The following is a 13332-nucleotide window of genomic DNA, read 5'->3' as shown; positions in this document are numbered from 1 at the left end:
TCAAGGCAGAATTTTATTCATCTCTCACAGTCTGTGATGCATCTCTGACAAATCATAAGCTCATTTTTGGTCATGCATCCCTATGTTCTTTCATGTGTTTAATAGAGCAACCTAAGAGTTGTTGATAGCCTTCATTGGCAAAGAAAGGACTTTGGTTCTACCCTGACCCCAGAGGAAATGTGGCAGCTGTCCATGGAGGACTTTAATATTGTCCATTGCACTTGCTGGTGGTACAGTGGATTTAACATGCCACTCTGTTTCCCTGCGTTTGAAAACTGCATGAAATCTGATCCCTGTGTATATGCTTCATTGCTTGCTTTGAATATCTTGTGGTAAAGGGTGGAGTAATGCATGCCACCGGAAATGTCAGCATTTCACTGAAAACTGATAGGAACAGAAGGGGTGTGGGTATGTATTGCAAAAGTAATTTCGACATAGCAAGATTGCTTCCTGATAAGGCAAAGGGAAGGAAGAGAATACAAAGCAAACCCAGTTAAAATGAAAAGTCCTGTCCAGTGTTCAAGTAAAGACTCCCAAGTTAATTAAACCAGGGGAAAATGAACGCATTAATTCTGAGCTCACCACAGCTAGTTTTTCATGACAACCTGTTAAGCAATTATGGGTGAAAGAGTTTTGAAAGAGGTACAGTGGCAAGAGAAAACATAAAGCAGAGAAGCACCTGATGACTGAAGAGTTATAGGATTGTTTCTAGTGGACAGCTTTGTGCCAGCAGAAAGCACATCCACTAGGAACCTCAAGCAAACAGAACTCATACCAGATGGTGCATCCTGTTTTTACTCATTCCCTTTACCCATTATAGCTGCTGCACCCCTGAAAAACTGTTCCTGAAGATTGGGAGACCATCACACAACAGACTAGGGTAGAGCACAAAGCGCTACCATAGGTAGGTAGGACCAGCAAAAAAAGGTGTGTCCTACCTTGCGCTTTAGGCTAGCAAAAAGTGGATATAACCTGTATCAGGTGCATTGAACCTGTACCTGCTTGCTTTCTCTCCCCTCCCAGTATATCGCTTTTTATTTACATGTCAATAAGTTTCCCAGGTTAAAGAGCAGCAAGGATGAAAATTACTCCTTAATTAACAAAGTATAGAAATTCCTCAGGCCAGAAAAATAAAAATAAATGATCTTTTCTCAATGCAATCTACTACTAATAATAATCCATTTCCAAATGTTTGCACAAAGCCTTACAAAACAAATTTCAGGATGGTTCACACAAGAAGAATAAAAGCAAATCTAAAAACAAATACAGTAAAACAGATTGATAGATTAATGTATATAAGCAACATAAAAACAAGTCACAAATAAAAAAAATGCAATTTAGATCTAGAGCAGATTATAATGAAATGTTAGAGGAAAGAAATGTGCATTGTCTGGGTGTTGTGACTGAAATGCCCCTTCTGCTGTAGCTGCTGCTTTTGCTGCTGCTGCTGCTGCTGTTATTATTTTGTTTTGTTTTTACTTTTACTTTACTTTTATATGCCATTTATTTGCCAAAATGGCTTAAAAGCAGTATACAACTACATGATCAATTCCTTGGCAATGACACCTAAAGAATGGCCTCAAAATTCCTTAGCAGTCTGTTACTTTTAGGTCTTTCCCCTGTTTATACTGGTGTGGCACTTCATTTGTGATGCCAAAATGCACAGGCAATTAACCCATAGCTGTAATTCAACCCTGTCTAAACCAACTGAGAATATTCACAGACCTGCCATGTGTGACGTTTCCCCCAAAATCCCCCAGCTGCTTTTTGCTGTGGCTGTGTGGAGCTTCTCTTCCATTTTGAGCTGTGATGTATCTATCAACCCACAGGAGCTCCATGAGTCAATTGAGGTCTAGTGTCGGGACCTCCACAAATGCCGAAAATATCTTGAGGGGTTTCAGGCCTTGGGTGGCAGAACAATTTCTCATGACCACGCTGCTGAGCTTGTGCTTCACTACATCTTCTGTTTTGAATAGTGGAAGTTCTTCATTCATATTTCGAACCCTTAAAAAACAAATAAATCATTTTATGCTTTTCTGACAAGTTGTTCTCTTAGTATTTTTTTAAACATGTATCTCTTTCGTTGCAGATTTTGGACTTACCATGATGAACGCTTTCTATATATGCTGATGGAATATGTACCAGGGGGTGAACTTTTTAGTTATCTGCGCAACATGGGACGCTTTAATAACAGCACTGGACTGTTTTACTCTGCAGAGATTATTTGTGCAATAGAATATCTTCACTCAAAAGAAATTGTTTACAGAGACTTAAAGCCTGAAAATATTTTATTAGACAAAGAGGGGCATATAAAACTCACCGATTTTGGATTTGCTAAAAAGCTGGTTGATAGGTAAGCTCTTTTTTTAACTGATATTTTATTTTACTTTATTATTTTGGGGGGTATGCAAGTATGATGGGAAGAGGGCAGAGAATGAAATTTTGAACATGACTAGTGGTACCAACCATGATTAACATTTTCAATTTTTAGTCTGCTTGGTTAACTGCTATACATACATGCAACATGGATTAAAATGTATGTATGTATATTTATTAAGAAGTTTTCACATAGCATGAGAAAGATAACAAAGTAGGCTCCAACAGACCTTCTGCGGCAGAGCATTCAGTAATCAGGGTACCACTAGAGTAACATGTCTTGCAAATCCTCAGAGAGATTTTCTTAACTTTATTTTTTTTAAAAAAAATAAATTATATACTACACTTTCTGCCAAAGAAGCCGAGGTTAGTAAGCACATCTGTGATACAACAATTAAAATTAAGATGTATTTAAAAACATAAACATCTAAAAACAATAAGCACAGTAAATCGTTAGATGAATGAGGTATTATTATTATTAATTACATTTAAAGTTTTCTAGGCTTGCCCTCAAGTTCACATATCTTACCTGGCAATAGGAACTTCCCCAACAATGTTAAAGAACTGTTGGCACTCAGGGTACATATTACTGTATTAAATAGAGCACTGGTTAGATTTAAGATGTTGATATAAACTGGTACCTTCTCATGGTGTGGAAATCATGCCTTGGTTCTTGCTGTTGTTATTATTTATTATTATTATTCCTGAAAACCAAAAATACTTCTATTCCCATCTAAAAACTTCTAATGCACAAGCCAAGTATATTTGTACATCTATGAAAACAGCAATTACCGTAATTTGTGGGTGAATAAGAAGTAGTTTTGAACAAATGATGAGGGAATATGAAAGGGAGACAAAAGAGACTGCAGTTCAAAAACAATGTAAGTATACACAAGATAGGTAGCTGTTTCATTTTGTGCTTACAACTCACCCCCACCACTGTTTTATGTAACAGGGAAAAATCTGAATATCTTTACTGCCTTCTGTAAAGATCCATTCAGTATAAATACCCCTCTTGTGAAGGTTATCCTGAGACTCGTGTGTGTGTGTGTGTGTGTGTAATCTCCACACTGCCCAGCTCACCTCTTGTGAGCACATGTGCTTTAATGTATACTTTCCTTTCACCTTAAAAATCTGTAGAAGAGCAGAAGCGCTCCCTGATCTCCAAAATTAGTATGAGAGGCTTGGGAAAACAGCAAAATGAATTGCTGTCTCCCAAACCCCTCTAAGCCCTCTTCTCCAGGTCAAGGTTGGGGGAAGGGGTGATGAGCTTGTCCTCACAATCATGTTGGGTCACAAATGTCTCAGATGCTTGGTGAGAAAAATACAACTTTGCTCTCCAGGCCCATCCATTAACTTCTATGGATGCAGGTTAAAAATATTGACCAACAATTATTTCTAAAGCTTAGTGAAATTGGCTCACTTAGTTTAATACCTTAAATATGCAGTCCTACCAAAGCTACACATTTTTCAGCCTTGCTTCTTTCCCTGCTACTGAAATCAGTCAGTGTAAAGTGCTTTTCCTTATTCTTATTCTGGATAAGGCAGTGTGCATACGATTCCGGGTTATCTGCTATCCAGACAATACGGTGCTTATATTTGGCAGTAGCTTGCCCTAAAAACATTACATGAAATCTAGATGTTCAAAATCTAGATTTTTTCAGTCTGATTCGTTAGGCAAAAAAAAAAAAAGATACCTGTCTCTTTAAATTTTTAACTAGCATTCTTTTTTATGGAGGAATGATTGGTATTGCAATGCTAAGCTAGATGGAATGAGAAAGAAAAAGGTTTACATACTGCAAATTACTGACAATCTTTTGGAGTTATTTGGGAAATATATGTTGCAACAGAGTGGTTTGATCTGTGTTCTCTTGTTTGTTTGCGTCTCTGAAGTTGGCCTTGCAACTGCAGAGAGTTTTAATGTTTGTTTTTATCTGTTGTGCAGAAGTCACAACTTGTTGTCAGCTTCCTGGAATGTTTGCATTCGGATTTTCAAAGTATTTTGTATAAGCATGGGGGGAAATTGCTGTATCTTCCATAGAAAGTTGTGTTGGTACTGGTTACAATATTACTTTTAGTAGTGGTGAGCAGATTATGCCTTCATTAGGAAGTCAGTTTTACTGTTGACTCCAATGCATGCCAAACAAGGCTTGTAAAATATCGCCAGGTTGCAGGTAGCCAGATTCTGAGTCAACTTGTACTCCAGAAATGAATGAGGATTGCCTCTGTATCCTAATGAGGAGGCAGCAAGTCTTCATTAGATAGATATTTTTTAAAGTAAAATACTATACAGGTATTAATCTATACCCAGTTACATTTGAGGACAAGCATTGCTTACAAAAGGTCTGGTTAGAGATAGAGGATATGAAGCTGTTGGCTGTGATCCACCCAGAGTCGAGCATTTATAACCCTTTCCCCCCCAGTAAGAGTTAAGTGCATTCTTTAATCAATGGGATTTACAAGGGCTTAATGTTTGGCTGGATCACAGCTTTTGTGGGATGTTGACAATGCATGCATGCTCCTCAGTATTAACCACATTCAAAATGTAAATACAGTGGTACCTCGGTTTACAAACTTAATTCATTCTGGGAGTCCGTTCCTAAACCGAAACAGTTCTTAAACCAAGGTGCGCTTTCCCATATGAGGCCTCCTGCCCCCGGTGGCCTTCCACTATTTGGATTCCATTCTTAGACCAAGGAAAAGTTCTCAAACTGGGACACTATTTCCGAGTTTGTAAGCCAGATCATTCTTAAACTGGACTCTTCTTAAACCAAGGTACCACTGTAGTCCATAACTCCCCATCCCATACTCTATAAGGTGTTTCGTCTCCCATGTATCATCAGTGAGCTTAGAAGCATACTATCTGACAAGGGAAGATCTAAAGTGAAATACTGGGTGTTTAAGTTTACTTGCAAGTTTACCTTCAGTTCTTCCAGGAGAAGATGAGCATTACAGGCATACTTACCTAAAAGGCAGACTTCGCACCACTACTGGTCCTCTTCAGCATCATGAGGCTGCTGGAAAGAACTCTTTTAAGACTACCCTGTCCTCACAGTGACCAGCCACATGCTTATGGGAAGCACAGTAGGAGAACTAGAGTTCAGTAGTACTTGTGATTCCCAGAAACTGGTATTCAGAGGCATCCTTCTTCCAACATAGCCATCATGGCTAGTAGCTTTTGAAAACCTTGTTTATATATTTAAAAATACTTGCATACCGAAATTTCATTTTTTGAAAAATCAAAACAGTTTACAACAACGGTTATGCAATTAAAAAAACACACAAAAAAGATCACCAGCTTACTATTATGGGAAAAGTTTTTCTCAATTTTCTCCATCAGCCTGGCAGTAGAGAAAAGTTTTCAGCAGAAGTCTGAAGGTTAATATGGAAAGTTGCTGCTGAATCTGTATTGGAAGAGCATTCCATGAGAGTGGACCACTAGCATTGAAGGCTGGATCCAGTTCCTCACCCCTTCTATAGATGGAGAAGAGACACTTTATATTATCAGAAAAGAAGCATTCACATTATTATTAGTATTTGTTGAGGTCAAATGAGCCTCACCAATTCAAGTAAAGCTCCTACAAATGATCTCGTTGATTCAGGTGGGATATAGTGCCTTTGCTATGTGTGCAAGGATTCTTCAGCAGCCCAAAATGTTATGGAAACTGCTACTTGAAAGCAGAAAGTTTGAAAATGACTTCTGTAGCTTTTAGTTTGAATGTTAATACAATCTTGATTGGAGACTATATTAAACTGAAGGTACAATGTGAAAGTTCTACACCTGTGGTCCACATTCTTGCCCACCCTCTCACCAGAGCTGAGTGTTTTCATAGCCCTCTGGTGAGAGCAAGAGAGGACCCGTAACTTTCTTCTGTAGCTTAGGGCTGGGAAAGGGAACCTCCTGTGGAAGCACAAAGTCAGGCAGTGGAGCTAAATGGAAGGCTTGCTGTAATGCAACTGAAAATAGAAATAAATCTATTTTAGTCCTATGTGAGAAAGAGCCACCAACTATTAGGCTGTGTGTGTGTTAAGTAAAACCATTGCTCATTATTACAAGGTCAAGCTCCTGGATAATCTGCCTTGTTGTGTTATCCTTTGTGCAACAGTCATGACTCAGTGTCTCTTGGGCATCTTCCGTCTTTCTGCTTAGTGTGATTTACTGGGGAACTGAGGGGGATTAAGTAGGAGGGCAGATGACTACAGAGCAGTTGGTGCTTGATTCATGCTGATAACAGATTGCGGTGTGTGTGTGTGTGTGTTTTTAAGGTTATGAGTGCCACAGTGTTTACAGAAGCAAAGGCGACTTTACTCTCTGGGTGAAATGCCATCCAGCAGATAGGCCCTAGGTTATGAATGGCCTGTCAAAAGCTAAGCTGTCTCTCTACCTGGAGGCTGAAACCATCCCCTGCTCACTGTGATAGTTTCCTGTTGCTGTGCAGAACACAGTTGCAGTCTTCCATGTATTTTCATGAAAGTAAACCCACTAAACACAGAGAGACAGGGTTATTAGGTGAACAAGTCAATGATTGCTCTATTAATCATTGATGGTTGAGACACTGGCTGAAGATTGATAGAACACAGAAAGGGCCTGTGACACATTCACAACACTGTAAGCCCACCTTGGCAACAGATGCGACCAAGTCTTGCTCACTGCTGCCACTTCTACACATGGGAAAAGTTCACAAGGTATTATTTTCCTGTGATCCAACTCTTGCAGTGCTGACTACCCAGCATCTGGCCATGAGAATGGACTGGATATGGGACAGTTCATTTAATCCATATAAGGCTCAGATAAGGCTAGCTAGCAGGTTTTGTGACTTGCAGTAGTGGTTTCAGCTGATGCAGAGCATAGTGTCCTCATGGGGTTGGATTGCAGAGAGCACATTGCACCTGTTAATTGGCTCCCCATGCATGCACACACATGCCTGCCTATGAACTGCTTGTGTACTAAATGCTGCAGATACTATCACCTCTCTGATTTTACACTGCAGGATTTAAAAGCTAGCTGATTCTTGACTGTAGATGAAGATATGTGGGGGTTCACATTTCTGTTCCCCCTCCTTGACATGGCAAGTGTTTTAGCATCCTTGGGCAAAAAGGATGGGAGGGAGCTCCAGCTCATCCTTTGCAGAGGAAGATAGTGGGTTGGGGATTGTGCCTATAGTTGCATGGGGCTTCAGAGGGCTCAGTGCAAATATCAAAAGGACTCCTCTCCCCTTTCCAGCTGCAAGCTACAGAGGAAGGGTGCAGCTGGAAGTTTTAGTAACAGATGGTGCAGAACATCTAGATGAGACAGCACCAAAACAACTCTGTTCCCCTCCTGCAGCTCCAAAAGATTGGGCTGAAGAGGAGAGCAAGGCATAGCCCCTTCTTCCAGTGGAGCACAAGGCTACAGACTAAGGAAGCAATGCTCTGTATATTAACCTGGGAGAACGCCCCACTGGACACCATGGGAGTAATGTTTGAATATACTTGTAGTCAAAACCTATGGACCCTTGAAGATGGATGTGCTTAATGATTGCTTTGGATTTTTCCAAAAAAATATCCTAGAGACTTTCTAAGTTCAGGCTTTGAAGCTATATTTAAGTGCTGCAAGACTGCTTTGTTTTATTTGGCATGCTTTTTGGGGGAGGTGGGTGTTAAGCAGCGACAGGGTAATTTTAATCCTGATCATCTATTTTGGTGTTTAATATTTTATTGATGTATTGAGTTTTGAATTTAGTGTTGCTATTGGGCTGAAGCTCTTAGGATGAAAGGAAGTAAAAAAAAAAATCCAATAAGAGGGTTTTTGGTTTTTTTTCAAACATGAGGAAACAATGTATCATAAATTCAGAACACTTCATTCCTTCTAATTTGAATATACAGTTTTCCAGGATGGATGGATTTTAAGTGAAGCGTGGTTTATATCCAGATTTAATTTGCCAAGCAAAAATGCTCATCTAAATACTGTACTTGATTTAAATCATTTTTTGTTTTTGTTTTTGCAATATCCTTATTTTATTTGAAGCATGTTACTAGCCAGTTGCTGGAATAACTAAAAAATGATTGTTTGTAAATACCGTATTTTTCGCCCTATAGAACCCACCAGCCCATAGGACGCACCTAGATTTTTTTTTGGGGGGGGTAATAAAGAAAAAAAATTACCCCCCCCCCAGCCGCGGGGCTGGGGCGGGGGAAGCCCGAGCTTTTAAAAACGCACCTACCGTAGTTTTTAGAGGAGAAAATGATATCTGCCCGAAGCACGGGGCGCTTTGCTTCAGCGCGCCCTGCGCTCTGGGCAGCAGGCTGCTATCCGCAGCCTAGGGAACCCTGCGGGAACTCCCGCGGGCTCCCCAGGCTTGCTGATAGCTTCCTGAAGCCTGGAGAGCTAGAAGGGTCGGTGCGCACCAACCCCTCTCGCTCTCCAAGCTTCAGCGAAAGCCTGCATTCGCCCCATAGGACGCACACAGATTTCCCCTTCATTTTTGGAGGGGAAAAGGTGCGTCCTATAGGGCAAAAAATACGGTAAATATAGCCTAAGTACAGACATTTTTTAAAAATTTCAGGAAGCATTTTAAGTAAACTTTCCTGGATTATGGTTTAACTCATTTTTAATTTTTTGCACCTCTTTTATAACTTCTTGGTACACAGCTTAGAAACTACAGTAGTAAGCAGTATATAAATTGTTGAAGTAAGTAAATGCAACCTTAGAAGTAGGCTTGAAAACCTTTGGTAAAGGATCCCACATGAATTGTAGAATTATTGCCTCAAAAAAAGAGACCAGGTATATTTGGTCTTTGGTTTTGGTACACTCAGGAATATCAAGTGTGATTGTTCATTGGGACAGCTTTTAATTCTTATATTAAACTGGGATAAATTCCTATAGAAAACTTGGAATGGTAGAGTGCATTATCCTCTGGGATCTCTAACCTAGCTCCTGTGTAGCATATAAGAGAGTTGTAAATCCAGGGTTGTTTCTAGCTTCAAATAAGTATTTTAAAGGGATTAGTGATTGGCCTTTGGCTACTTTTTGCAACAGAGAATGATATTTTTTTTTTATGCAGCATGTGTTTGATCTCTAAAACTTTTAAAAAGGAGCTTGCCTTGTATAAATTCACATGTTCCACTTACATTGTGACAAAAGTCTTCATATGCATGGTGTATTTATTGGCAGCTGTGATCGGTTGAGTAGATCTTGTAGACGACAGATTACTATAACAGTGTCAGTAAGAATAGGTAGCCAATGTAAATACCCTCCAGATGCTGTTGGACTACAACTCCCATCAATCCTGACCAGTGTCCATGCTGACTATGGCTGATGGGATGTGGAGTCCCAGCAACATCCAGAACACACCATATTGTCCATTCCTGCAGTTCTTATTAAAGTATCCTACCCAGTGTACAAGCATTAGTGCTGCTATGATTTCCTGTTTTCAAAAGTTGATTTTGAACTTCGTATTGAAGAGTGATATTAAGTTCAAAAGTGCAGAAGCTGATAAACTTCTAGTCAGGAGTTGATGTTGTGCCTTAAAAAGGCAGACTTGATCACTAGCTTTCTCATAAAGGAGGAAGAGGAGACCCACCATAGAGTATATAGATGGTCTTTTCAAAATCTGTCAGTTATCTAGATCAGGGAGCTTCCTGAACCTTGGTCAGACAAGCTCAAAGATTTCACAGATCCTTGTTTCCAGTTTCCCTGAGCTTCCTTGGGTTTGTCCTTGGCTCCCTATAGCATTAAAATTATCCTTGTTTGCACCACTCCAGTGTAAATTACCTTTTTCTGGGACTAAAGTAAATTGAACCTACCAACAGAGAAATGCTCTCAAAATCTGTTTGATTGGCTTTTCTATTCCAGTAAAAGATTCTCCCTCATTAAAACAGACATGTGTGGCCAAAAAGCAGCTTTGTAAGTGGATTTGGTGTATATTTTGAAGTGGAGAATAACATCAGGTGTGCGGTTATGCTCATTTTGTCATTCATACACTCACTGTCAATGGGACACATTCCTATTCCATACTAGATATTTACAAATTTGGCTACATCATTGATTAAGATAGTTATCATATATGTATATATTTTCTTCTTGTGCTAAGTCAAGGTCTTCTCTCTTTTTTTGTAAATTTTGTTCAAAATACCTAGCTTAACCTATTCAGTACTTACTAGTGTAGCAACCGGTTAGGAATCTGATTGGGCAGAATGGTCTTGTGGCCAAAGGTTTGGTAAATGCAATGTGAAATCCCTGGGATAAAATCAGTACCATTTGGTTCTGGGTGCACTGTTATCCCTGAGCTGTGACCAAGCATTTGTGGCCATTTTGCTTAAGCCTCCTGCTTCAGGTGATAAATTGGAGTTCTTTAAAGTGCTCTGCTTAGTCTGTGAGAGTTGCTGCTCACTTGCTTTCATTGTGGAGTATAAACATTTAGGAGCTTCCAGTTGCCTTACATTAAAGGAAATTCTAATTGTATTCACTAAGTGTTCACTTCATTTATTTATCTTTTTGTAATCTTTTATATACTGTCATCCATAACAATACCAAGGTGGTTTACAACCTTTAAAAAAACCAAATAAACAAAAATGTAAAACTAATATAAGCAGCATTACAATAAATACAAATAAATTCAGTAACCAGAACAGTTCTCAGAGCCTCATCAATTTTATAATAGGTTATGCTGTTTATATGGTATTGGAATGTGGCTGTGATTCTCCTATAACTTTAAACATGCTGAACTGTTTCTGATTACAAACCTTTAGGTCTTGGGTAGCCCAGTTTCAATGAAAGCTTAATCCATCACAAATATGAAATGTAATTTTAGCTTCCTGTTCCTTGTTATTTTTTTCTTAGGACATGGACACTCTGTGGGACCCCAGAATATCTTGCCCCAGAAGTCATACAGAGTAAAGGTCACGGAAGAGCAGTAGATTGGTGGGCCCTTGGCATTCTGATATTTGAGATGCTGTCTGGGTAAGTTGAATGGGGAATATAGAATTAAGTGAAGTACAGATATTTTTCGTTTTCTCACAGTGAACTAATATGGAAAATCTGGTTCTTTTACATGTCCCAGCATTGCTTTCGTGTTGTGTGGAAAAGCAATTTTGGAGACAGAAAATGAGACTGTTCTGCACAACATCAGCATACTTAACTGCACAGAATTCCCGTCTTCTAAAATTGAGATGATAAATATTTGTTTCCTTGTGAGAAAACAGTGGCTTTTAACATTCATTCTCATGGTATTACATATCCATGGGAGACTCCCACACAACTGGAACGACATCTAAGTGACCTAGGCATATGGTTGGGACTAATTGTGTGTGTGCCTTTCCCATGCAATAGGTAGTGGCCCCTTCCTGGCAAGGTGCCAGTTTCATAGAATAGAACCATGTAATTGGTGCCCTCATATGGCTGAATTGCTTGTGGCAGGAAAAGGGGACCTGTGGCTTTGCAGATGTTGTTGCATTGCAGTTCCATCATCCCTGATCATCAGCCATCCTGGTTGGGGTTGATAGGAGCTGGAGTCAAATAACATCTTTCCAGAGCTTTCCAAACTTTTCATGTTGATGACACACTTTTTGGACATGCATCATTTCGTGACACAGTAATTCAGTTTTACTAGCAAACCGGAAGTTAAACTAAACCCTTTCCAGCCAGGGGAGTGTGGGGAGCATTCGCTTGACACATCTACACACTGCAGCTGACACACTAACATGTTGTGACACACAGTTTGGAAAGCTCTGATCTAGACAGTCACAGGTTCCCCAACCCTGTTTTAGATATATCCTGTAGCCATGTCATAGCCACCCATAGACAAATGCAAGAATATTTCAGTTGGATGATGATTCAGGGGCACATATATTAACTTGTAATTCAAAAAGAATCCCATGTTCCTCACTTAGATCCACTTGTGTCATTGGGTGGTAGGTTTCATGCCTTGCTAACAAGTTTTAATTGAAATAGATCACACTTTTAATTTTAAAAAAACAATACATCTTTTAAAGACATTCTCACATTTATGTTAAGAAGTTTTAACTCATCAGGCATGCTGTTTTCAAAGAGAATCTGTTTCGGGAAAAGAGAACAAATCCCATATTTGCAGTCAGTATTTCAGTATGAGAAGATACATCTGATAATCTTATGTTTCTATGCTAGATTGGGGCTCATGCTGTTTGAGTTTGTTGGACTTCTTGCTGGTACCTGTTTAATCAACATTTTTTGCTGCATGTACACATCTCTGTGTGTGTTAGAGCGAGAATATTATAATTCAGTATCCCATAAATCCATGAATATTTGAATCCACTAGATGGCAGCATTTTCAGATTAATGCGTAGATGATTTAACTAGCTTTGTTGCAGAAAGGCTTTCTTAGAAATTTCCTACACTAGTAAAAGATAAATTTGTTAAGCTGGCATTTGGATTAGATTTATCCCAGCAAAGTCAATAGGGTTGGATCCAAGTTAGCTGAACTATATTTTCATTGAGAAATCATCATTTCAGTTCAGATAACTTAATCTAGATCTAATCCTTTGCATTTAAAAAAAGATGGAGGTGCAGTTATAAAAGAATTGTGTAAAGTATCATTGCTTAATGTTGCATTAGTATAACTCTGCAGAAGTGGGATGCATACCAGATAATTTATCCATGCATTTCCCCTTTAACTCTTCTTATCTCTTGGAGGTAACTAGTAAGACACTTCAAACATAGATCTGTGTCCTGAATATGCACACACATTTTCATTCCTATAGTTCAAGCGATGTTGGGGGTTTTTTTTACAAGCAAACCAGTTAAAAAGATGGTCAAACTTAAGGCAGTAATCTACTCAATCAGTTACAAACAATTCTCAGGAATCAGTGCAAAAATCTGTTTGGTCTTAAGAATAATATGGATTCATTAGGTTTGTGACAGAATTGTATGCTTTTCATAAACAGTCTAAAATAGAGAGCCTGTGCACATAAGACTTAAATGAGGCCTGCAGTCTTTTCCTT

The 13332-nt window shown here is 39.1% G+C and overlaps 1 protein-coding gene across 1 annotated transcript in view; it reads left to right on the top strand.

Moving 5' to 3' along the window:
* The window catches only part of PRKX (protein kinase cAMP-dependent X-linked catalytic subunit), a 59452-nt gene that overhangs the window by 34836 nt on the left and 11284 nt on the right, over positions 1-13332 (top strand). The window contains exons 3-4 of the mRNA XM_083502052.1: positions 2090-2353; positions 11198-11317. Of these exons, the coding sequence (XP_083358178.1) occupies positions 2090-2353; positions 11198-11317 (384 nt within the window). The remainder of the gene's footprint in view (positions 1-2089; positions 2354-11197; positions 11318-13332) is intronic.

This window comes from Podarcis liolepis (genome assembly GCF_965112155.1).
Source record: "Podarcis liolepis genome assembly, chromosome: 4".
In the NCBI taxonomy this organism is placed as follows: Eukaryota; Metazoa; Chordata; class Lepidosauria; order Squamata; family Lacertidae; genus Podarcis; species Podarcis liolepis.
This window is presented reverse-complemented; position numbering and strand designations above follow the sequence as displayed.